The sequence below is a fragment of the Oxyura jamaicensis genome, chromosome 7 (assembly GCF_011077185.1).
Source record: "Oxyura jamaicensis isolate SHBP4307 breed ruddy duck chromosome 7, BPBGC_Ojam_1.0, whole genome shotgun sequence".
Lineage (NCBI taxonomy): Eukaryota > Metazoa > Chordata > Aves > Anseriformes > Anatidae > Oxyura > Oxyura jamaicensis.
The window spans coordinates 8,920,218-8,945,973 of NC_048899.1; the positions used below are offsets into that span (position 1 = coordinate 8,920,218).

Consider the following 25,756-nt stretch of genomic DNA (forward strand, 5'->3'; position numbering starts at 1 on the left):
GCAAAGTCAGAGCAGGAAATGCCTGTAGGGATATGAACATTCATGTGATTTCTCAGCTTTCTGCTACTTTCTCCCATTTCATCTTTACCACATGTACTGTTGTCTTACTTTTTTTCTGGTACTGCTGTTGTAGCAACTTGATTTTTTTTTTATTTTTTTGTACTGAGCTAACTTAGCTTATTAAACCATCAGAGTTCTTTTGCAAGGTTGTTTTTCTGATAAACTGAGTGAGCTAGCCAGACAGGTAGACACAGAGCTGGCTATCTGTACACATTCTGAAATTGCTGAAATCTCTAATCGCTAGCGTAAATGTAGTGCAGCTGACTGACTCCACCATACCCTGCACAGGAGTCAGTGAAACGCCAGCAATCTCTGTTTGCACAGCTTTCCTTTTAAATAAGAAAACAAACCTCTTTTAGGGTTTGAGTATTGGGAAGAGGTGTTGAAAATGCAGGTTAAAACACCGAGTTAACTAGCTCTATGGTCTTTGCCTTTACAGGGTTTGTGCCTGAGGCATCCCTTCAGGCACTTTCAGACATTTAAGGCTTTGAAGATTTACAAGTGAAGAAAAAGAAAGTAAAAGAGAAACTCACTGGAGCTTCCGAGAAATTAAATGTGTTTTTGTATTGTCAAGGTTTCTGCAAGAAGAAAAACAAAAGAAATAGAACGGACCTTGCAGGAGAAAGAAAAGTGGTTGACTATAAACAGCAAACTGGTGGAAGAGTATAAATTATTCAAGAGTGGAGCCTTGCTGTAATCTGGAATAAAGAATATAAAGAAATGAAGAAGCAGAAATTGTGTGTCTTCAGGCATCTCCCATACTGAAGGCCAAGGAATTTAGAGCAATAGGACTTCACCGATTCTTGGATGTGCCATTCTACAAATTCTGTAGAATGTTTTTTCTGTTGGAAACTAAACTTCAGCACAACTTTCATGTGGCAGCATGGGAGATGCAAATTCTCTCTATCTGAGCTAGGGGGTTGATGTTAGCCTCCTAAAAGTTCTGGGATTGCTGAATGGCAGCTAAGAGGAAAGATGAGATGAAAAAAAAAGAGCTTTGTTTTTGCATAGGCTACAAATCTAGATAGAGGCAGTGCAAGATCATACAGAGTCAATCAGTGAAGGTAATTAAATATGCAAAAAACACATCTGTCTTAGGAAGCCACTACTTGCAAATGGTTGGAAGCTGAATGAATATTTGGAAAGATGAGTTATGCCATATCTGCATTTTTACTCCATTCCTTATCATCCTCTTGTCTATACGGTGTTAGCCACTCAGGATGTTGCAGTAGTTGGACTGACTTAACACCCTCTTGCTATTCTAATATATGGGCTGCAGTTTACCACAGTATTTCAGCATTTTAACCTCTGGAACTGAGTTTTATTTTTTCCTTTCAAAATTGGAAGGAGCTGTGTTGTTTGAAATTACAAATGAATGTATGGGTAAAGCTTATGCCTTTGTGTTGAAGTGTGTTAAGGACTCTAGCATTAAGCTGTGTAGATCGTGAATCCACAGTACTTTCAGAAATTCATTATCATACGTGTAAGGCACAAAAAGATTTGATGTGTGCTTATTTAAATAAATCAAGCAATTGACTTAGCAGGACCTTTTTTGCAATCAACTTGTTTTACAAAGCACTCAGTTCAAGACAAGTGTAGTTCCTGCATGACGTAACCTTAGAATCCTATTTAAATGTAATACTATGTGAAGAAATAACGGGATGGAAAATGAAAACTATGAAATTGTTTTGCTGAATTGCATGCCGTATTTTAGTGTTGCTGGAGTTTAGTAGTAAATCATGATTTTAAAAATAATGATAGTAACATTAATATATTAACTTAAAAGACCAGATTAATAGCTTAAATGTTTTGTTGTTATAAATATAATTTATTTTAAATTTCATTGCCAGTGATTGTAGTTGTATCAAGCCTTAATTTAAAACAAATTATATGATCGGTTGTTCTAGGTTGGAATGCCAGAATGCTGTTGTAATAACTGAACAAGTTAGGTAGTATATTGCAAATACATTGCTATGTATTTGCTGCAAGAGGCTGTAGCTAAAAATAATCACCATTGTGCTAGGCGCTGTACATAGAAGACATTTTCAATTATTATACAGGCTTCCATCATTTTGGGCTAGGTAAAGCAGGGTAAGTTAGGGGATGTAGTGGTGTTTCCTGCAGTAATATCCCGCTCAGATTTGTTTATTTTGCGTCAGCAATTTGATATTTATTTTTGATGGTATTTGCTGGGCACAAGCCATCCTTGTGCCCAGCAGCAGTGTTATGTTATCATGATAGTGCTACAATAAAAAATACAGAAGTGCAGAATCTGAGACAGGTAAAAATAAAGTAGTGATTTGTGTACAGTGTAGTGATAACTGCCTTAGGGTGGATTTCAAATGTCTTATTTTGTGTTTATAAAAGATGAATACTTCCAGAAGGAATAGATATGCGATATTAAACTTTGAGATGAAAATCTTCAACACTGTGAAACATGTACTTTTTCTTCCTATTAAGCAAAGGAAGTCCAGATGGTGTTAATTCAGAAATTGAAAGTACTGAGTGAGAAGTGATTTCAAAGCTGGCAGACAAGCACATGTATATGTGCAGTGCAGGAGGTTGGTTTACAGTGCAAGTTAAGGCTAATGGGGCAGCCCAGGAAATTGTTCCAAGACTCATATGTATTGATTGATATATTTAAATACTGATCTGATTTTAGAAAAAACAGTTGTATAGTGAATAGCAAAGCTTGTTGATGACTCAGTTATTTAGGAGAAAGCAATTAATTATAAAAATAAAGCTTTTAATAACAATTTATTAAAAAGAAATAGGATACTCTGACAGTAGATTAAATTCAGTGTTAAAATGTCATCCCTGACAGATGAATGAAAACCTTCCTCAATAGGTAGATGATTGCAAGTGATCAAGTTACTGCCATTTTATTAGTTACCACTGATCTCATTGTTTGTAGTACGTCACTTTGGGATGTTACACCCTGTTTTAGGATGTTTAAAAAAAAAAAAAAGATAAATTAATATTAGAATGTTATTACTTTCACAGGTATGCTGTGACCTTACGTGTCTTGTTTCAACATTTCTGTGTTTGTGGGTTGTTTTTTTCTCTCTGTAGAATGTATATAATGAGGAAGTTGGATTTTGATATTACTTAATATTGGAAGCATAGGTTACCCCTCTTTATAGATGTGCCTTTTCATGTGGAATGTTCCAGGAAAAACTAGACATGGGACCATCAGTTTTGGTTTGCCATGGTAACTAGGTGTTTCAAGGATGTACTAATAGTACTTTCGTAAGAGAGTATTTTATAATGGAAGGAATGGTGCTTGTTAACATCATTTTTTTCATAATTTTCAGATTGCTTTTACCAAAACTTTTGTTCAGCATTATGCTTTTATTATGAAAACACTGAAGAAAAGCCATGAATCAGACACTATGTCTAATAGAATTGTGCATATCAGTGTTCAGTTGTTCAGTAATGAAGAACTTGCACGGCAAGTAACAGAAGAATGTCAGCTGTTGGATATTATGGTCACAGTTCTATTATATATGATGGAAAGTTGCCTTATTAAAAGTGAATTACAAGGTAGGTTGTTTTTTTCTTGTTTCCATAGATAATAAATAAATTGATTCTATAGAAAGTTTAATATCTTTTCTTTGTAAATTCAGTGCATGTTTTCCCTCCCATCTCCAAAACGCATAGGATATAGCAATATATGGTAGAGACCGAGTCTGAGAATTTCCTAGAAAACTTCCTAGAAATGTAGATAGTTCTCAAGAATTGTATTGATATTTTATCCTCTGTTTTGTAGTGTTTTCTTTTGTAAGAATGTTACGTAATTTAGAATAGAGCGCTATCTTGCAGGTGCTCCATTTGTTGGTTAAAGTGGATATACAGTATGAAGCTTGTTTGGATGAGAAATTGCATACGAAAAATGAGACTTTTATTCATTTAATCAATATTTTTGTAGTATTTCACAAACTACTTGAAGTATTTGAAATTACTTTTTTTTACCTTCATAAGGATTGGTGGTATTAAGGGAGAATCATTTAACTTCGTTAATATTATCATTTGATCATGCTTTTAGTTGACAGAGTGGCAATTTGAATTTAAATTAATGCATATTGTATAACTTTTATAGTGAAAACAGCAGTCTCATTTCTGTCCTCCTTGTTTTACCTGTCCATATCTGAAGATGGTGGCACAACAAATTTTATTGACTTTTTTTTTGTGCTTTCCTGTACCTAACAGACTGCAAACCTCTCAACCCTCTTTATCCTAGTTTGAACTCAAAAATACTCTAGATAGGTTGAGTGTTGCTGCTAGATAAATATCGTCAACTTCTGCATGAAATTAGTTTTTTTGTCTGAAGTAATTTATCTCTTAGCCCACTCTCCATATAGCCTAATACAGAATGCCTTGTACTGAAATGGGAAATTCCCCGTCATCTAGCCATAACATGTGCTCTCATTCAGCTGGACCTCAACATGGAAAATTTTTCTGGTGCCCTACATGAGTTTTTTTACAGTATGCAAAAGAAAAATGTTGTGAATGTGGACTCATTCAATGCGTTGTTGAATATATTTTTCTTAAACAGTTTGTATATGAAGTGATTTTTGCTAAACTAATGCTATATTGGTGGAATTCCATTGAAAGCTATTTTCAAAGCATTTTCTGAATTTTACTTGTTTGCTCTAGGATGTTGCTAGCTTTCTGGTAATGGATCAGGATTTGCATCAGGGAAAAAGAGGGGTATGACTGTGGTTAGGCAACATCTGGAGAAACTTCATGGTAGTTAATTATATAAGCTGGAGTTAGTAATTGAAATAACATCAGTTATATTTGTCATAGATTTGTGAGAAAACACTTGTCTGTGGAGCAGCTCTCCCAAGGTGTGATGTTACCTACTTCCCCAGTACCAGTGGTTTGTCTTAGCTAAGACTCCATTGTGGAGTCAGTCTGGGTGCTTTTTAATGTGCTCACAACATATCCTCCTTGCCGCTTTGTATGCGTGGGGTCAGGCAGGCTGTAAATTGCAAGAAAAATTTTAATTAAGTACTTTGTTTTGTTTCCTCTCGTTCTTATTAGCCTTCTTTTGCAGTTCTCTGGGCTTGTATCTTGTGTTTAGTTCAAGGGATACATTTATGATTCTGGAAATAGCAAGAGGTCTGTTACAAGTCCATGCTGGTGGGATAAATTTATAAGAATTCTGTTTGTGCAGCTAGTAGAAACAAGTAGGCCATTATAGGATCTGAATGAGACAAAGCTTACAAATCCAGCCAATGAATAGATGGAGAAAGTACGTTGAAGAGGAGTAAGAATAACATATACCAAGAATTGAATCTGCTAAGGCATGTTTAGTTTGCATTTTTCACTAATGTTAATTGTCTTTTGGAGACCTGTTAAAAATATTCAGTTAATTCAGGGTATTTGTGAATGCCAAGTGATTATGGACAACCTCTGTTACTGAAACAAAGACTTGACCTGGGAGCCATGCTGATGCCAACTTGGAACGCATTACTAGCTCTTCTTAATCCTCTCCCAGTGTGAAAGGGTGAGGATAAATGTGGGTGCAGATGGTAAAACCGTCTCCCCAAGAAGACGGATGTCCCTATGCTCTTAGAGGGCTTCCCCCCCCAGTACTTTTCTGCTACTGAACTTCTAATGGAAGAATTTATACCCCCAAGGAAAATGTTCTGGTAATGGCTCCTTCTTAAAACCAAGAAATCAAAACCAAAACACTTTCCCTTTGATTGCCCTTATATAACCCTGACTCTCAGAGTACTCTGAAGAAGTGACGATGCCTTGGCCAACTTAAATTTGGATTTCTAGGGTGTCTCCACCCCACTAAAGGAACATGTAGCTAGCTGTTAGGTCTTTGCGAAGTACTTGTGAGGGTTCAGGCAGAGACAGTTGAGATCTTATCCTCTTCCTGGTTAGGCGATGTGAGCACATGGGAGCCAGGCAGCCCAACAGCCAGACCTGGTTCCCTTCCTCTGCACAAGGTAACAGGAGTGATTAAGGAGCGTTTGATGAATTGTGGCAGAGAAGTGCTCTGTGTAGCTTCTTAAACATCTGGCTCCCTGTTCCTTTTGGGACCTCAGTGCAACAGATAGGAGTCAGTTAAATAATTTTGAGCTCTTCTTGCCTTGTAACAAGAAAGTATCTGTTTGTAGCTGCATATAACACAAGCAGCATATTTTTTCAGATATGATTTTCATGATTTTCATGATTTTCAGCATATGATTCGTTTTTTCTAACCGTACTATGTTCTTGGGAAGTAAAATTTGTCAAGATCAAAATATACGTTATTATGTTAGAAAACCTCTGAAGTAATGGAAGAAAATGTTTTTTTGTTTGTTTGTTTTTCTTTCTTGGTACCAATAAATCAAGAAAAGGAAACAACTTGGAGTAAAAGGAAAAAAGTGTTTTCTTCAATAGCAAAGGAGAGGAAAGGAAGTTGCTTACATATATGCCAGGGGGAACTTGTCCAGGTACACATGCTTCATTGGCCAGAGATTGGAGTCTCTTAACAGCAGTGTATTTTTGCTTTGGCTATGCTGTACTGCTTATGGCCCTTCTGCCTGCATAAGGAGTAACTGCAAGGGTCCTTTGGTGCATTTAAACTGGACATGAGCCATCCCCAAGGCTGATCATCGGATGCAAGATTTTAATTCTATTGGCTTGAGTTAGGATAGTACCTAGCAAGGGGTGCTGGAAGGTTATTTCCAATGCATCGTGAATCCAGGACCAATCCTGTTTCCTTTTATTTGACAGATTTATTTGACAGATATAGAGGAGAAGATGTACTTCTGTGATTCAGGGGAAGAGACTTCTCTCTTCTGCCCTAATTTCTTCCCTCCACCTTTTGGGAACTTGCTCCTGTCCTACTCTTGAAAAACTGCATAAACCCTCTTTCTCTCCCAGATCCAGAGTGGAAATCCTTTTCTCTGATGTCTTTCTCTTCAGACTCAAGATTTGGTGTAGGTTTTGAGCTCCGGATTCCTGTTTGCATGCTGTAAGGTAGCTTGATTACCGGAAGCGTGTCAAGTTCAAAATGGGTTTCACATGTTCATAGAAAAAAAAAAAAAAAAGTGTTTGGTGGTCTTGTGCATCTTAACAATATTCACAGAGGCATACCCGTGATGATTTTGCTAATGCATCTATTAGCCTGTGTCGCTTGAGTATCAACACTACTTCCACTAGGGCACAAACTGCCAGTTTTGCTTCTGTTAGAAATTAGTTGGAAAGCTTTCTTAAAACAATAAATTTGGCACAGTGTTTTCGTCAGAGAGGAGAGGAAAAGAAAAAGTTCCTGTCAGGTGGCTGTTGATGAGCGAGCACAGGGGGAAGAGAAATTTGCACACCCTGTTGCATAGAGCTAGGGACAAAGGCCAGACACGCTGGAGATCAAGTTTCCTTGCTTGGCTGGACTCTGATTTCAAGAAGGCTTTGATCTATGCTAAATGCTCCCAAACAAACAAGTGACAGATTCTCATGTCACTGGGGTGAGGGTGAATATGAGGAGTTTTGGTGCAGCTACAGTTCAAATGACACTTTAAAGGTTATGATCTTGTTCAAAGTATGGGCATCTCCTACTAGAGTGGCATCTATGGTGATGAGTCCATAGGTCAGGAAATCACCTCGAGTACCACAGACTAAATAACACTTTTCTTAACACTTTAAAATTGCAAAACAGGAAAGTTTATTATTCCCTCTTTCATAATCTAGATGAAGAAAATAGTTTACATGTTGTGGTGAATTGTGGGGAAGCACTACTGAAGAATAATACCTACTGGCCTCTTGTTAGTGATTTTATAAACATACTTTCACACCAAAGCGTGGCGAAGAAGTTTTTGGAAGATCATGGTCTTCTGGTAACATGGATGAATTTTGTTTCTTTCTTTCAAGGTACGTGACTTTTAAAATCTGTACAGATACAAGAATGTTAAGACAGCTTAATGTTCACAGTAGCAAAATCCTTATCCTGTTACATGTAAATGTTTCATTAATATTCTTTAAGTGTGCTTTTCTGGAAGGGAACAACATATTCTAGAAAGCAGGTAGATTTTCTAAGAATAAAAGATCTAATGGATATTTGTCTTGTATGATCTGATTAAAGAGCAGTTGCATCATACCTGAGTGAGGTGAGATGGTGCCATAATTGTTAGGTTGAACTTACAGTGCAAGTCATAACTTATACTGGAAGTTTTACTGGTATGCTTCTAAATTTAGATACTGAGTAAAATCACCTGATAAACTTGGATCTTTTTGTACGTTTGCTCTGAAGATGCATGTTTTTATTATGATAGAATATTTTATATGTAATATACACTTTATATTTATCATGAACTTTTCAATTGGTAAACGTGCCTAGAAAGAGGTGCAGATATTTTTCCATCCAAAAGTTCATTGACTAACTGAGGGTTGGGGCTGCTGTCCATGTTAACATTGCCAGACAAGCAAGGGCTGCAGTTGCTAGCCAGTCTATAGCTGTTGCTCTTTTTTGATGTACTCCTGTTCAAACTGCTTGTTCCAATAGTTTTGTGTAACACTGAAAACACTGCATTCCATTTCAGCCTAGTTGGATATTCTGTTTTATAACTCTGCTGATCTATTTGAAGGTATGAATTTAAATAAACGAGAATTAAATGAGCACGTGGAGTTTGAGTCACAGACATACTATGCTGCCTTTGCTGCTGAGCTGGAAGCCTGTGCCCAGCCAATGTGGGGTCTTCTGTCACACTGCAAAGTTAGGGTAAGACTAACATTTCTGTCATTATTTATGTTCTATTCATGACATATTTGAGTTTTCAAATCTGAAAGTCCTGTCTGGTTTGGACACTGGGAGCACGAGTTTGGGTTAGGATTAGGGCCAACTGACTGTACATATGGAATAACTTCTAATATGATGAAGAACTTGATAGAGATCTCTGACCCATTCTGCCTTTGTTCAGTGGGAAGGGAGATAAATAAGTTGATCCTACAGGGATTATAATATTGATTGTGTCTACATATAGAAGGTTCCTTATGATGGAGAGTGGAGTAATTATATTTTTGTATTGTTTTACTAACAACATGAGGTAAAAGCCTCTTAGGTTATGACATCTGTTCATCTCCTTACTAGAGAAAAGAGTTTTTACTGTTTTCTAGACTCTAAGTTATAAAAAATAACAGTGAAAATTGAATCCATCTGGTTATAAAAATACTTTAATGTGTGGAAAATAAACACCTTTTTATTGAGAATTTATGGTTGTTTTTATTAAATAATAAGCTAATTTCAAAGATTAAGATTTAAGATTTGTAATGTCTATGAGACAGTAATACCTGAATTGAACTGTGCACTGAAAAAATGTGCATGAACACTATCCATTTTATTAAACAGTTTAAATCAGGCAGTTGCAAAAGTTTTTCCGTGATATAAATTATACTGATATATTATGAATACACCAATATGTCTTTTGAACACTGAATTATAACTGCTGTTTTTTTCAAAATACTTTTTTTTTAAGTTTAGGGCTGGGGGGCTTTTGTTTAAGACCTATCACTGTTTGCATGAGAAGCATGTCAGAGCTATCCTCAGAGTGTGAGGCAGGTCTAGAGTCTGTTGAGGGAGAAGGGCAGATTAAGGGAAAAGTCTGTAAGAAATGAGGGTTTCTAAGTTCCTCTGATGGAAGAGCAGTTTGGTTTACCTCCTCTTCCTCCTTCCATTCTTGGTGCCACTGCTTCACGCCTGGAGGGCAATGCATACCTCTAGACTTGAAATACATTATTTAATCTGAAAAAATATTTTTCTCCTAGGGCGTTGTTATAACATTATATTTTATTATACAGTCAAAACAAGGTCTTCATATTGTTAAAATCTGTGTAGTAGTGTTTTGTCCTTACTTTGCATGTGCATTTTGTTAGCACAAGTCTGTAAAGCTGTTTCAGTAGATGAAACTTAGAGGATATTAGCAATTCCTTTAGATGAAAACTAAAGGCTTTTTTCAATGCTTGCGTTTTGCTTTTTTTGGAAAAAAAATGCGGAAATTTTAAAAAGGCAAAAACCTGTAGTTAATAAGAACAGCTGATAATTTTGAAGGTGCCTTAGTTCTCACCATTAAAATGCTCACCACCAAGAGTAGCACTGAAACTATCTGAATACTTATCAATTTCTATATGATGGGGGCATAAACAGTACAGTAAAAGTATTCTTGACGTAATCCCATGCGTTCGTAATAGGAAAACAGGGACACTTCCTGACGCTGTATTGGCTTGTGTAGTATGGTGGTTTCTCTTACTGCAGGAAACACAAGAATACACAAGAAATGTTGTCAGATACTGCCTTGAAGCACTTCAGGACTGGTTTGATGCTATCAATTTTGTAGATGAGGTATGTATCAATGCATTTAAGCAAGGTATTGTGGAACCCTTGTTAAACTTGAAGGGTTCTCCAGACATGGAGAACGCTTCAAATGCTTCTCCAGCCCCAATTACCTCATTATTTGAGGTACTGGTTGAAAAGGAGTTGCCTTGCTGAAATCATATTTTGTATTTGATAGTTGCAATGTAATGTCCTAGGATCCTGTATTTCTGAAGTTATAATGATTTAAATTTGCTGGTGCGAACTTAAGCTGTGTGAGTCTTCACAGAAGTGCTGCTGTTACTTTTCTACTGAATGTTGTAGCAAGATGAAAGTCCTCTTCTGATACAGTAATGGGGAGGCAGCTTGGCTACCTTAGCAAGGATACTCTTTCAGTTGATTCAGGGTGTTGTTACCTATTGGGGGCTTAGTAAGAGACTATGTGGGAGTCTGAATAAGGGACATTTCTGAATCCTCAGAAAGGGCAGGGGAATTAATTCATATACTAGGTTAGTGGAGGGTAAATCCACATGCAAGATACTGTTCTTGGTGATTGTGATAAATACACTTATAGGTGTGTGGCTTTTTTTGTTTTATATATGATGTTAAAATATTTGTACCTTATTTTCAGCCAGCTCCGAACCAGGTTACTTTTCATTTGCCACTGCATCGTTACTTTGCAATGTTTTTAAGTAAGGTAAGCACATGTTTTTAGTTGCACAGAAGATGGAAAATCCATGTTGAGTGTGATTATTCGGTACAATCTGTACTTGCTTTTGTTTCTAGGCTGTCAAGTGCCAAGAACTAGATCTGGATACTATCTTGCCAGATCAGGAGATGCTGATGAAACTCATGATTCACCCGCTTCAGATTCAGGTATGGGCAAGCTTCTGTCTTTGATGCAGATGTAGAGATCCACAATTAAAAAAAAAATTAATAATAATAATAAAACAACAACAAACACTTCTGATTATTTTAGCCCTGGTAATTTGAATATATTTAGAAGTATTTAATAAGGGGGAATATTAATTGTCAATTATCACTTATTTTGATATTTTACAATATAATAAATAGAATATACTGAGTTGGATGAACTTTTTTTCACCTCATGTTTCCAAAATCAAATGTAGTATTAGTTAACAATACAATTTAGAGAAGTGTGATGACAATATTCACCAGATAACTTCCAAAAAGGGTATCAAGATGACCAAATTTGAATACAGGAGTTTGTTCATGGAGTAGCTATTAATGGAGTGCAAGTTGAAAAGAAAACTCAATCTGAAAATTCAAAATGCATTCAAGAGTGGATGCTGCTGCAGCATTATTCTTACTTATAAAAGTTTATTTTATGTAAATGATACTGAGCAGTATTTGTAATCACTACTTTTATACCTAACTTCTTTTTAACTATTGATAACACCACGTTTGGAGTCCTTTTTAAGATCTGGGGGAAGGCAGTTGTGGGGGGAAGGGAAGGGGGGGGGGGAATCACTGCATTGGATTTGATCACTTTTGTTGTCTGAAATACATTCTTGTACTGAGATGTGGTATCTGTTTTGTAGACTTCCACTCATCCCTTTTCCTCCCTGACTCACTGTGAGAAGTAAATTATTATTCAATTATAGTGTACATGTATGAATATGTATAATAACACACTGATCTGCTAACATTGAATTGTACAGCTATATTATCAATTTTATTTTTTTTATTTTTCCTGAACAGGCAAGCCTTTCTGAAATTCATAGCAACATGTGGGTTAGAAATGGCCTACAAATTAAAGGGCAGGCAATGACTTACGTGCAGTCTCATTTCTGCAATTCAATGATTGATCCTGACATTTATCTGCTGCAAGTAAGTTTTCTGAGAAGCCAAGCCAGTGTTTGTTTGAAAACAAACTACTAAATGAAGTTAATTTATTTTCTTTCCACAGGTCTGTGCCTCTAGGCTTGACCCAGATTATTTTATTTCATCAGTTTTTGAAAGGTAGGATTATAAGATTAATGTTCTTGGTCAATGTTTTCCTGGCTGTTGACTAATTAATGCCATGTGAGAGAAAAGGTGCATATCTGATAGTCTTTAGTGGAACAACTTTGCCTAGCCAAAACTAATACATAAATAAGGACTTGGGATAAAAAGCTGTCTCTCATCCTTGACTTTATACATGGTTGGCTTTTGTTTTGCAGTAGTGAAGCTTGAGATATTTTGTTTACTGAGTGTCTTCAGAGTGTGAGGTAGTGTTTGTGGGTTGTGGTTTTTTTTTTTTTTTTTTTTTTTACAAGTTCACGTGTAAGCTTTCAGAATATGCTAACTGGAAGTATAAAATAAAACTGCAATGGTAAGAGCCACAGAAAAGATGCCTGCTTTCCTGGTTATAGAATAAAATCGGGGTTTAAAAACATTAAATGGTATTGACTGTAATAATTTCATAAATACAAGATGTTTTCATGTGGAGTAAATAGCACTATAGCACATTCCACAGTTCTGAAAAAAAAAAAAATATATCTGAAATTAAGAGAGTTTTCATGTTTGCATATTCCTGCATTACTTGCATTTTGTTTTCTATTAAATTAGAGCTGATTTAGATGGTGCCCTAAGTTAATCAGTACATTTAACATTAGTATTCTAATGTTGGAGAACAATGTTTCTGACTTCGCTCTTTGCTATGTAGATTTAAGGTGGTAGATCTGTTAACAATGGCATCGCAGCATCAAAATACAGTTCTTGATTCAGAGCATGAAAGGTCCATGTTGGAAGGAGCGCTAACGTTTTTGGTCCTTCTGTTAAGTCTCCGTTTACATTTAGGTAAGAACCACTGCTGTAGGGATACTTGTATGTAAATAATGTGGCTATGCGTATTCAAGTCTCCCAACCTTTAGTAGCTACAATAAAGCTGATTAGCCAAATACTAAGAGTGTTCAACACATGGTTTCATTCTTACCAGTTACTGAATTTTAATCCCTTATGAATTAGAAATGGACAAAATATGTGGAGAAGGAGAAAAATGGCTTTAATGAAATTAAGTTACTTAGTTGTGTGTGATGGCAAAAAGATTTGTTATATTTTTTCAGAATGACAGGCAGTTTCAGTTTGTACTTGTTTCTTCTGTTTGAGGTTGTGTCCCTTTCACAACCTTTGAGCACAGCTCCCTGTGTGCAGCCACTTCCTATTTTTTGCTGTATTTTTATAGCACTATATCATTAATTAATGTTTGTATCAAATATAGCTTATATTGATGACAAATATTTGCTGATTGTGTGTTTTTAAGTCATGATGTTTTAATGTTTTTTTTTTTTTTTTTTCTTTTTTTTTACAGGAAAGACAGATGATGAGATCCTCAGAGCAGAGATGGTAGCTCAACTCTGTATGAATGACAGGACGCACAGTTCATTACTGGATCTCATATCCTTGGAATATATTAACTAATACGGGTGAATGAAAATGACAGGTACTGGAGGGTAGTGGGATTTGGGAGCTTGAACATCATATTTCAGCTTATGTAATTGTAACAAATTTTGTAAAGATGCGTTTGCATATATGTATTGTCAGTAAAAATGTTTGTTCCAGCTTTGGTCTTTTGTACATAATATGCAAGACTTTGTAATAGTTTTAAATAGTTTTGGATACAAAATATTGAACTGATATCTTTATTATTATTGTTGTTGTTTTAACACTACAAAAGTCAGGTGAAAGGCAAGAAGTCTGTTTTCCAATAACATTGTAGAAAGTGTAACCAAGTGTCACGTTTATCTGGTTTTTAGCCTTTAATTATTGTTAATTATATCCAATTATAAAAAGAAGCCTCTTATATTAGTTATTGCTTTTTATATCAAAAGCTAAAAATGCAAATAATAGCAGTTCTGAATGCTGTTTTGAAATTTATGTGAAATGTATCTGTTCTGGGGGAAAGCATCTTGCCTGAACAAGAACAAACTCTAGATCTTTCTGCGCAGTAATAATGGTTCACATCCCAGAACAGTTCCATACAGATAGACAGGTTTTACTGCTGTAAATGTACTAAGCTGCATAGGCAAATTAAATACCTTGCAGTGATTGCCCAGAGGTTTGCAATCCAGTGGTAGGCATTAGGCAAAAATACTAGGTATTATAAAGGTAGGAAAGGAGGAGTCTGAGAGAAATACAGAATATGGATTCTGAATTGTTACAATAAGATCCTAGCAACTCAGCATATAACATATACAATTTTATTTTTGTTTATTATATTTTCAAAACCAGTTTCCATTTAAATTATTTTCACGTCTTCTGTGATGTTCCCGATGTTGTAATTTCCTATTCTTGATCATTTTTCCTAAGCGATTCACCAAAGTATGTAAAATAAGTAAACCTGTTATATGAGCAGTCACTTATCGCTAAGCGGAAGTTCACTCATTTGTAATTGCTACTTGTGATCTGTGGTATTGTCAGTAGGCTGATAAGTATTACTTCCAAAAATGAGAACTAGCCAGTCGCGGATGGAGAACTGCATGGTGTGTGTGGATACCAAGCTGTTTACTTGCTTGTTCTGCACCTAGCTGTAAATACAAAATAGTCTTGGTATTAAGAGAGCCTAAGTGTCCATAAATGGTGGAAAACACAAAAACTTGTTTATATAAACTGGGGTTAGTAGTTTTGAGTTCTCAATGCTTACCTTTTGAGTAAGTATGTAAGAACTGGCGTGGTTTAAAAAAACTGTGTTGTAGACACAATTGGTTCACTCTGGTAACCATAGCATCTGGAGCATACAGACCTCTTGTGGTAAACACAGAGAACTGCCCAAGTGTGGCCTCTGAAATTAGTGAAAATGTCGATGGAAGTAAAATGCTGTGTACTGTCATTAAGTGTAATGTTTGCTTTCCTTAACACAAGCATTACATTCCAGAAAACCCCAATCCTAAAAGTGGAATTATTCCAGGAAGCTTAAGCTTTGAATCAGTCTTGTCAGCAGTGGCTGATTTTAAAGCTCCTGTTTTTGAACCTGGAGGTTCCATGCAACAAGGAATGTACACACCAAAAGGTATGCTAATCAGTGTGCTCTTATAATATACTCACGATTAAGACGCTTAAGCAGAGTTTTTTTTTTGGTTTCTGTTTCAAACAAATAAAAATTAAAACCCAAAACCAACAACAAAACTGACCTCTCCATTGTTGTTTATTATATCTATGTATTATAATATTATATAATATTATATGTTATATAATTACATGATATTATATATTAATAGAACTTATATTATGTTGTTTATTATATTTAAGAGTATTGCTAAAGCTTCTTAATGGCTTCTAGTTCTACACTTTGTTGCAGAGTAAAAGTGAGCTTCTAGTATTAACCAGGTGTCCTTAGAAAGCATGGGAAAAGTGAAGAACTGAAGGATCGCGTTATTTGTATTTCACTGATCTATATACTTTATCATTCATGTGATTACTGAATGTGTCTTTTTTTTCGTTATAACTATTTACACTAGCGGGGTGTCAGTGGCAAAGACTTTCCTTTTGAACCTGCTCACATTTTTATAATTCTTTTATTTTGTTTAAATATCTCAGTCTGTAACGGTTTTGACAGTCAATAGTGAGGGTCTAGAAACAAAGTTCAAGCTAGACTAGGTACAGAATATTGTTCTATAATTCTACAGTACATGCAGTACAAAAATGACAAGCTTTTTCCCCAACCGGCTTTCCATCTAAATAGGATTCAACACAGTGTTGATATATCAAAGGAGAGGAAGAATCTAAGAACTCAGTGTTCCATTACTGTTTCCTGTCACTGAGCAGATAAGCCTTCTAGGAATCTGAAATGCTCCATGTGCTCTGGTTGTGCTTCAGCTCATAGCAAAGCTGAAGATGAATTAATTCCTTCGTCCCTATGGGATGACTTGAGAACTGACAGTGTTGGGTCTGACAATTTGAAGCTGTTTAGTTTGTAGGCAATTTTCTCTTTTGCCTGTGAAAACTTGGAAGAATGTTGTAAATGCTTACATTGTGTTATGCCTGCTGGTGGAGCTAAATTTGTTATCCCTTGTTTCCCTTCTTGTGTTGAATCTTTAATTCATATTGCTGTGTCACAGGAGCTAAACACTTCAGAACAGTTTGTAGAGTGGGACATCTTAATTTGCCTTTAGGTTGGAAACTTTTTCTTTCCATTTACAAGTCCGTAAGAAGCATTGAAATGGAATGTGTTTACAAATATTCTGCTCAGACTTTATTTTTGATTGCTCTGAGAAGCCACTCAGCATATTTCTTTAAAGCTACAAAAGAAAATGGGAATAAGTAAGATTTAAATGCTAAAATAATGCTTATATGCTAGTTAAAAAACAAAGGCAGGTTTGTAAATGATTGATCACATGTTTTTTGAGAAGAAACTTGGCTGTTGTCAAGACTGAACGAAAGATTATGTTAAGGTACAGTCCTTTGGCTCACCACACTTAATAGTTAAATATTACTTACCTGCTATCTGCTCTGCAGTCTTTATTTCCTATTTTCAAGTGTGCATGAGCTTATCAAGTACCAACTGAAAAATGATTACAACCTTTTGTTAGATATACTCTGAAATAAAAAGGAGTGAAGCAAGATGCATACAGAAGAATACAGAGAAATGTATTTTGGGGCTGCCTTCATTTACTTAGAATTGAGTGCTTAAATATACTTCAAATTAATTTGACTTTTCTTTTAAAAAAAAAAAAAACACCTCTGCATGTGTTTCAACTGTCTTGTAACAGGAATGTATGATTCTTCTTCCTCTGTCCCCCACATAGTGAAGTTCTATCTAACAGAGAACAAAACTAGAAGACAGTAAAATGAAGTTGCTTAATAGAAAAGATCCATTGCCTTAATAGTTAATTTTGTGTTTTGGAACTAAGAAAAATATTTTGATGGTGAAAGCATGATGTCTAGATAAGTAGTATTACTTCATAAGTAGTAGGTAATTATTAATATAGAAAGTATGAAATATTGTTAGTAAGAGTTTAAAAAAAATATGTACTATGCTGAAAAAATGATTATATAATAGAAAATTACATAATTAAAGCTAATTAAGAAGGAATGCTGGAATAAGTTGTAATGTCTATAAAGAGAATTTTAACATGTGACTTATTTTAAACAACAGCTGAAGTCTGGGATAAGGAATTTGACCCTGTAATGGTAATACTCCGAACAGTTTACCGTAGAGATGTACAGTCTGCAATGGACAGATACACAGCCTTGTAAGTTGGATCAGTTTTAGAAATGTAATGTCATGTTGTTTGCTGCAAAATTGCTATTTTATCTTTGTTTTTGCTGCCTGGGAACGTTAACGATGTTATCAATGTTTTCAGGCCCCACGTTTGTCCTTGAGTGACTGGCTTATAAATTTATAGACAGCATAATGGTTTAGAGTAGCTTAATCTGATACTCCTCCATAAATGTTTAAAAATACATCTGAAGTGATACAGACCAAGTAGTGAATATAATTGCAGACCAAATACTTAATCAAAAGTTAGACTTTAAAATCAGTTAAATCACTTAAAGAAAGTAGCCTGTTTTATTTTATTTTACATTTAGGTAAATGGAGCATAATATTACAGCCTTTCTCCTATGAGGAGAGGCTGAGGCTGCTCAACCTGGAGAAGAGGAGGTTTAGGTGGGATCTCATCAATGTGTATAAATACCTGAAGGCAGGATGCAAAGCAGACAGAGCCAGGCTCTCTTTTTAATGGTGCCTGGTGCCAGGACAAGAGGCAGTGGGCACAACCTGGAGCACAAGAGGTTCCATCTAAATATCAGGAGGCACTCCTTTGTTGTACATGTGTCAGAACTTTGGAGAAGGCTGCCCAGGGAGTCTAGGGAGTCAGCTTCCTTGGAGATCTTCAAAAGCTGCCTGGATATGTCCTTGGGTGCCTCTAGGTGTCCCTGCCTGAAGGGGGGGGGGGGGGGGGGGCCGGGGGGGGGTAATGTTCAGAGATTCCTTCTGCCTGTAACCGTTCTGTAATGGGTGTGTTGAAATTATGTTGAAGACGATGCATTTATTTCTGTATATTCATGTATGACAGAAGCCGTGGGATAATCAAATGAGTTCTGATTTAAACACTGGAAAAAAATACTCATGGGTACTCTTAAGTTCTAAGATGCAACAAGATTGAGTCCTTGTTTTTTCCTTTACATTCTGTTCAGTACAACTTCTTACCCTTACAGATTGGGATTTCAACTAATTTAATCTGGTTCTCTTTTATTTCATAACTTGGGAAATAAATTAGGTTCAAAAAATTCTTAGGATAATTTCACTATATTGGTTCTCTGCCCTTGTGCTTATTGTATTAAGTCAAAGACTCACTGTGAACATACACTCTAAGTGATTTTGAGAAAGTTAGTAATGTTAAGTATCTGCATTGTCTAGTGCACTGGATTCCAGCTCAGCATTAGAAATGTGGCTCCACATTGAATTTAACACTTACTTAGCTATATTTGGCTCTACCAACACAGTTGTATCTATGAAGTTAGAAATTGTCTAGCGTTTCCTGCTGTTGCCTATAACCCAATACTGCAGGTGAGAATTCTCTGTTTGATGTTTGACTAACACATGGATTTTAGTGATGTGAGAAGTTTTCTTGCTCTTCTATGTGCCTCTTACAATGAAAATGGAATTCTTGAATTCATAGCAGTAGTAAACAATTTATGTAGCTTTATAAATGTCATTTCAAGCAGTGGTAATCCACAGAAAAGTAGGACTGGACTCTGTACACTTCCAGTTTTTGGAATGTTGCTTAGAGAAATTAAATGGCTGAGAAGTTGGTCTGAACAAAGAATGCTGCATGGGCCTGTAACAGTGACAGTTGTCCACGTTCTTGCAGCATCTAACATAAGTCTGTTGTGTTTCAACAGTTTAAAGCAAAGTGGTAAATTTCCTGGCAACCCATGGCCTCCTTACAAGAAGAGAACGCCACTACATCCAAGTTACAAAGGTCTCATAAAGCTTTTACACTGTAAAACCTTGCACATTGTGCTGTTCACACTTCTTTACAAGGTACGGTTGTAATTCTCATTAAGTCTAGTATTTTACTTCTACTTCCTAGAGCAGGAGTGCTTAGAATAATCATGTTTTTATAGTGTGTTTTTTTTTTAATAGTCAGGTTCAAATTTATATAACTTATTTTTGTTCTTAGGAGGAAATGCTTTCAATTAGAGTTGTTCTTCCTCTTGCTAATTGAGCTAAAAAAAACAACACAAAACAACATTAAAATGACTGAGGTGGTTAAAATCCATATAGTGTATTAATCCATAGAATATATAGTTTTGCCTGCTTAGTCTTGTCTTTTTTAATTGATGCTCATATCTCACAATACAACTCTCAAAAGCACATTAAATAAAGTTTTATATATATAAATAAATAAATAAAGATAAATAAGGAAATAGTTTTATATATATAAATATACAGCTCAAGGCCTCCTACCTTTCTTGGTGTCGGTAACCTGGAAAGTCATGCAAAGTAAATTGGTAGGTAGTGCTTTGAGTTTATTCATATGAGACTTCTGTTTTCTTGCTTTACCTCCCAATTTAGGTTACAGATGTCTGTCATGCTTTTGGAAATTTCTGCTTTTTTCTTGTAATAGAGATTGTGGGAATATCAAAGATAAAACCTTTTATAATGTGTCTGTCTATTTTTCTGCCTAGATATTAATGGATCATCAGAATTTGTCAGAACATGTCCTCTGCATGGTTTTGTATTTGATTGAGCTGGGGTTGGAAAATTCTCCAGAACAAGAATCAGAGGAAGAGGTGAGAAGCTTTTTTTTTTTTTTCAGTGGGGGAGTTTTGTCTAATGATTCAATATAACAATAACAAAAAAAGATGTTTACTAATTTTACCATGTGGTTTAGAATAAAACATTTTTTTAAGCACTGATAACAAAGCACTGAGAAACATTTTTTAAGTACTGATAACCTGGCAACACAGATTACTTGCATCCTTACTATTCTGTAAATCAGTATTTGAAATTGAATGAAAAAAAAGGAATTTAATCTGAAACTCGGTTAAATGTCTAGATTTTCAAATGAAAAATGGGCACTTAAATGATCAGTGATATTTTTCTTATATGATTAAGGATCTGCTGGTTTTCTTTTTTTGAGCTTGACTTGTGTATAGTTTGTATTAATCTTAGATTATGCAGCTTTGTATTACCCCATGTAGTTTCTTTTGCTTTTGTGTCATAGTGTTGATAACATATTATATATTTATTTATCAGAGCTGTAGTCCTCAGGGTAGGTATCAGTTATTATAATTAAAAGCTAGATGGGCTTCAGTGAGGTACATATTATTCACATCTCATGAAGAGGTGATGGTTTCTGCAGTACAGTTATAAAAGCTGCATAAGTTATTGTGACATATAAGAGAATGTATGCTTTTAAAATTATTTTTGAAGGAATCTGCAGCTGGACAAGAACGTTGTCATGACAGTTGGTTTCCAGGTAGTAACTTGGTTTCTAACATGCGTCACTTCATTAACTATGTCCGTGTAAGAGTACCAGAAACTGCCCCAGAAGTGAAGAAGGAACCACCTGCAAGTACCAGTTCAGATGGTTTAGCTTCATCACAAGTAAGTATATAAAAACACTGGTCTCTTTCCTATTGCCTGTTTTTTTCCTCTCTTTTGAGGGGAGTGGGTGTAGGCTGTATTTCTTACGCTTTTTATAAGTTTCTTAGAATACTATTTTTTTTTCTCCAGCAATCTTTTGTAAGTCTACTGATAGCAGAAATAGAAATTGTTTCACATCTCTCCTTCCAAATGATATATTTAATGATTTTTTTTATCCTTAATCTACCAGTGTTCAAGGCGGAAGAGCCTTCAGAGAGAGGTAGATCTGTGTGCAGTTTGTTCTCCTAAGCAATTAACTAGCAACATGGCTTTAATTGTTCTAACCTTAATGTTCAATGAAATCTAATTTTCTTGAATTTCCTTTTAATTTATATTGAAAGGATTCATGCGTTTTTCATATTCTTGATTTTAATCTTAGGTAATAAATGTTTAAGGAAAAAGTCCTTACATTTTAATACATATTTTCAAATTAAAACTTTCTATCAAATATAAAATGTCATTGTTAGCTTACTGCTTGAGCTTTTTGTTTAGGCCTGGTTTTGTCTTGCCAAGATATCACTAACGTTTAATAATATAAAGTAGTTGTAGCTTTCTCAAATCTCGGTTAGTTTAACTTTTCATTGCAAGTGCATTTGAAATGAGTAATGACAATAAAAAATGTTTTTGTTTTTTTTTTGGCAAAACCAAAAGGTTTGTAGCTTTTGTATACAGCACTTCTGATTATTGTATGCTGGATGTTGTAGTGAAATGCATTAGATATTCCTTTTGCATGTTAATGTTAGGAAAAATACTTTAAAACTTGAAGTAGGTATGTTAGATGCAATAGATAAAAACAAACAAGGTAGGTTAGGTGAAGTTCAGAATCCCATCTTTATGCTTGATCTCTGAAGTATTGGGCATCTTTTGATTGCCCAGACTTCTGAGAAGAAGTGGGTAAGATGTTAACAAGTTTTGAATCTTATGTTCAAAATACTCAAACATCTCCACTATGACTTCAGCATATGTTAGTCACTTCAAAATCTCCTTAATTTGGGAATGCAAACAAGGGTAGCACAGAAACATCTGAATGAGCTCTGTCATTAGTGTAACTGCGCTCATGGGTGCTGGATAGCTTGCAAATATGGGTGTGTGGTTTCTGGGTCTCACGTAATAAATCCACATAAGGTGGCCAGTGCTCATGGTGATGTGCAGGGCTCATCTGTGTGAGATTGTGTTATATCGTGCAGCAGTGCTCAGTAGACTTACACTAAAGAAATGGCTTAAGGATACTCCTTCAGGCATATCCATAATTTTAGTAAGAAACTACTCCTTGGAGAACAGAATTCTAAGTTTAACAAGAGCAAAGCCAGTTGTTGTTTTGTTATAGACAGTTTTTTTGTACTTGGCTTTTTATCTAGCTTCGTATTTCAGATTTGTATAAAACTATGACATGTGGGGTTAATATTCTGATATACAAAATTTTAGTATGCTTTGGAAGAGAGAAAACATTAAAATGTTTCATATGTTTCCTCCTAATTTAAAATTTTTCTATAGTTTTATAAATGTATGTTGTTTATAATTGTATTTTGAAAGTTAAATTTTATTTTTTTTTCCCAAGAATTCGGGGACAGCTCAAGTGTTCAGTTTGGTTGCAGAACGTAGAAAAAAATTTCAAGAAATCATCAATCGGAACACCAGTGAGGCAAATCAAGTGGTTCGGCCAAAAGCATCAATGAAATGGTCAGCACCTGGTGCAACTCCACAGCTAACCACAGCCATTCTGGAAGTCAAAGAAAGTATACTGTCCTTGCTGATTAAGTTGCATCACAAACTCTCAGGAAAACAGAACTCTTACTATCCTCCGTGGTTGGATGATGTGGATGTTTTAATCCACCCAGAAATTCCAAGATACTCTCATGGTGATGGAATGACAGCAGTAGAAAGAATTTTATTGAAAGCTGCTGTACAGAGCAGATTGAATAAACGTATAATTGAAGAGATATGCAGAAAGGTGACACCTCCTGTACCACCAAAAAAGATTAGTTCTGCAGAGAAGAAAACTTTGGATAAAGAAGAAAGGTAATGTTAATAAGAAAATAATGGGGTGATAGAAGAGCAGTGTGTGTTTTCCATCTATTGATTGATCTGGTGCTCAGTAGTGCTAGATTTATGTACAGGAGAAGCATAGGAATCGATTAATCAAGCAACTTTCCATATAGAAAAGGCTAAGGTTATTCCTTTCCCTCTACAAAAGATGTGATATTTGCAAGTAACCATTGTGTGCACTTACATTTTAAATTAAATTCTAGGGCTAACATAATGGTGAAAATTAATGTTTCCAGTTCTTTGTGTATGAGTGACAATTTTCCTCCCCTCAAATCCGTAAAAGAGCTGTGAACCTGTGGAATGTATTAATGGACAATGTGATAACTGAAGTGACTAATCTCATTGCTTATATAACATAATTATACATACAATAATATCATGTATAATCTCATTGCTTATTATAGGCTGTGTTTTTTACTTTCTTTTTGTTTATTTTTCTTTTTTCCAAGTCCAGTTTTGTATTAATGAAGATTAAGCTGACTGACCATTCAGTGATCATCCTTTTTGGTTACTTAGACATATAATGACAAATTTGGCATCACTCAGCAAAGGGTTGTCACTATAGAAACCCAAATACAGAACTAGAAGAGAGCCTGAGCTGCTTGCACTATTTTTCAATTGCAGTGTCATACCCCCATGGGCCATCATGGAAAATTACAGAGCTGTTCTGAATCTGTCAGAGTTTGTTTATGTCTTCTTATTAAAGCCCTTTATTTACAGTCACCCTGCTTTCAGCTGAGACATATATTGAGAAATTCCCTGGGAGAAATAAATAAAAACAGGTTTCATGAATGCCCTGATATGATCCTCAAAAATAATGAATCTTAAGTTTGTTGTAAATAGAAGTTATTTTTAGAAATGGTGGCAGTAAAATGTGACAGATAAAGGGACAGAGGTACTCAGATTTTTAAGGTGCCTTTAAGAAAACAAGTTCCAAGCTTTGATGTATAAACAGGGCACTTCAGGGTAACGTTAGCTGCTTTGAGCCTGTGCAAGTCTGTTCCTGTGCCAGGAAAGTGGTGATTAGGCAGTGCAGGGGTCTAAAGAGGACTCAGATGCCAAGTGATTGTTCTTGAATTCCTTGTCAGTAACTCTAATTCTTTAAAAAAAAAAAAAAAAAAAATCTTGTTAGTGCTGATGAACAGGATTTGTAGCTCTGATAGCGCTTCCCTAGCTGCACTGGGGCAGCGCTATGTGAAGTCCCCATCCATGGGACACGTAGGTTTCCACAAGCTCCATGTGGTGAGCAGCTGTAGCGTGAGTTTGGTTTTCCCCACTTGTATTTTCCCATTTCCTCTATCTGTAACCTCTTGTCAAAGATTTACCTTGGGAAGTACTTCCTAAAGTACCAGGAAGTACTTTAGGAAGAGGCAACTTGAGTTAATATGCATACTGTAGTGGGTAGATAGTGACACGTGTAAAAATATAGCAAAACCAAACACTGATGAGCACAGGAATAAGGAGATTATGCAGAACTAAAAGTAAATGGTACATCCTACAGGGTATTTTAAAAACAAGGTGAAATGTTTCTATAAAAATATTAGGATACCTAAATAAAACCTCAAAGGATTGGTTTAGGATCTGAAGATGAAAACAAGAAGAGAACAGAAATATAGTTTAATGGTCTTCTTATCTGAGACAGCAAGTGTTAAAAGCCATGCCCTACTCAGGAAAAACAAACGAAAACGGGAAAAATGATGGGATATTACTATGTATTGTTAATTTGTAACACTGCAAAGGAATAAAAGTAAATAGTACAAGTAAAAACTTATATGGTACCATACAGATTCAGTGGAGATGGAACTGGGAGCTGGACATCCCTTTGCAGGTTTGGATCAAGATCTTTTGTGATATTGGCTTTAGAGTGAATACATGGTGAGTTGTACCATTGTGGAGAAGAGTTATTTTTCAGATGGCAGTGGGATGAAAAATAGTGGGCACACTTAAGTATTGACTGATAAATAACTCACTGTTTTTGCTGAACTAACAAAAGATGTTGCTGTTCTGTAGTTAATGTTTGGAGCAATAGGGGAGTTATAGAATAGCTGGTCATATAGCCTTGGACAGGTCACTAGTACGGTTTAAGGACAGATGAGAATTTGTCTTAACTAATGCCTTCCATTTGTAAATCTAGACCTGTGTTAAACAATGAGGAAAAAATCAGTGAAGTCAGCTTGGCTCCAGAAAGATAAGGGCTTTCAAACTGGAGGCTGTCTCAAACTTAAGTCAAGGTATAAAAACTGCTGGTTGGCAGTGTCTTGGGTGGAAGTGGGGGAGAGGACGCCAGTATGAGGAGCCTTAGCTGGAAAAGAAGTTATTGATAATTCTTTCGCTTGGCATCAGGTTTGATATCAAAAGTGAGTGAGGTAGGCTTTATTATTATTATCTACTTGTAGAAGTTGGTTAATTTATTGGTTCATGAGTACTTGTTTTTGCGCAACACTTGGCATTTCATTCTGTTATTCTTCCTTTGTGTAGCAGAAAGATAACTTTCAAGAATAAGGTCCTAGGTGGTGCTGGTGTTTTGGTTTGTTTTTCTGTTTTTAATGATACCAAGCCTTAATCTGTTAAGGATCCTTTGGAGGTATTTTAGGACAGGATTTTATTATTTCCTTTCAGACTTTAGACCTTCTGCTGGTTTGTTTTTATTTCTTAAAGTATACTTTTAGAATAATAGATTCATTTCTTTATTCTTGAAAATTAATCCTTTATTTAGAGAAAACTAGAATTTTTGAATGAGATTGTTTAAC

At 35.5% G+C, this 25,756-nt stretch overlaps 1 protein-coding gene and 1 long non-coding RNA gene across 7 annotated transcripts in view; one reads left to right on the top strand and one right to left on the bottom strand.

Moving 5' to 3' along the window:
• UBR3 (ubiquitin protein ligase E3 component n-recognin 3) overlaps nt 1-25,756 on the top strand; it is a 104,208-nt gene that overhangs the window by 26,880 nt on the left and 51,572 nt on the right. For 4 of the 6 annotated variants that reach the window (XM_035330973.1, XM_035330974.1, XM_035330977.1 and 1 more), the window contains 17 exons: nt 3,375-3,603; nt 7,750-7,929; nt 8,643-8,776; nt 10,307-10,393; nt 10,995-11,060; nt 11,150-11,239; nt 12,086-12,214; nt 12,294-12,346; nt 13,032-13,165; nt 13,677-13,762; nt 15,233-15,374; nt 17,460-17,556; nt 19,211-19,352; nt 20,000-20,104; nt 20,748-20,921; nt 21,151-21,180; nt 22,519-22,979. In XM_035330973.1, coding sequence (XP_035186864.1) covers nt 3,375-3,603; nt 7,750-7,929; nt 8,643-8,776; nt 10,307-10,393; nt 10,995-11,060; nt 11,150-11,239; nt 12,086-12,214; nt 12,294-12,346; nt 13,032-13,165; nt 13,677-13,762; nt 15,233-15,374; nt 17,460-17,556; nt 19,211-19,352; nt 20,000-20,104; nt 20,748-20,921; nt 21,151-21,180; nt 22,519-22,979 — 2,339 coding nt within the window. The remainder of the gene's footprint in view (nt 1-3,374; nt 3,604-7,749; nt 7,930-8,642; nt 8,777-10,306; nt 10,394-10,994; nt 11,061-11,149; nt 11,240-12,085; nt 12,215-12,293; nt 12,347-13,031; nt 13,166-13,676; nt 13,763-15,232; nt 15,375-17,459; nt 17,557-19,210; nt 19,353-19,999; nt 20,105-20,747; nt 20,922-21,150; nt 21,181-22,518; nt 22,980-25,756) is intronic. The other 2 variants (XM_035330975.1, XM_035330976.1) reach the window with 1 other exon arrangement.
• LOC118169593 lies at nt 16,398-21,614 on the bottom strand. The gene is made up of 3 exons (XR_004752188.1): nt 21,370-21,614; nt 19,063-19,070; nt 16,398-16,411 (listed from the first exon to the last, which is right to left on the bottom strand). It is a non-coding gene; the product is annotated as an uncharacterized LOC118169593 (long non-coding RNA).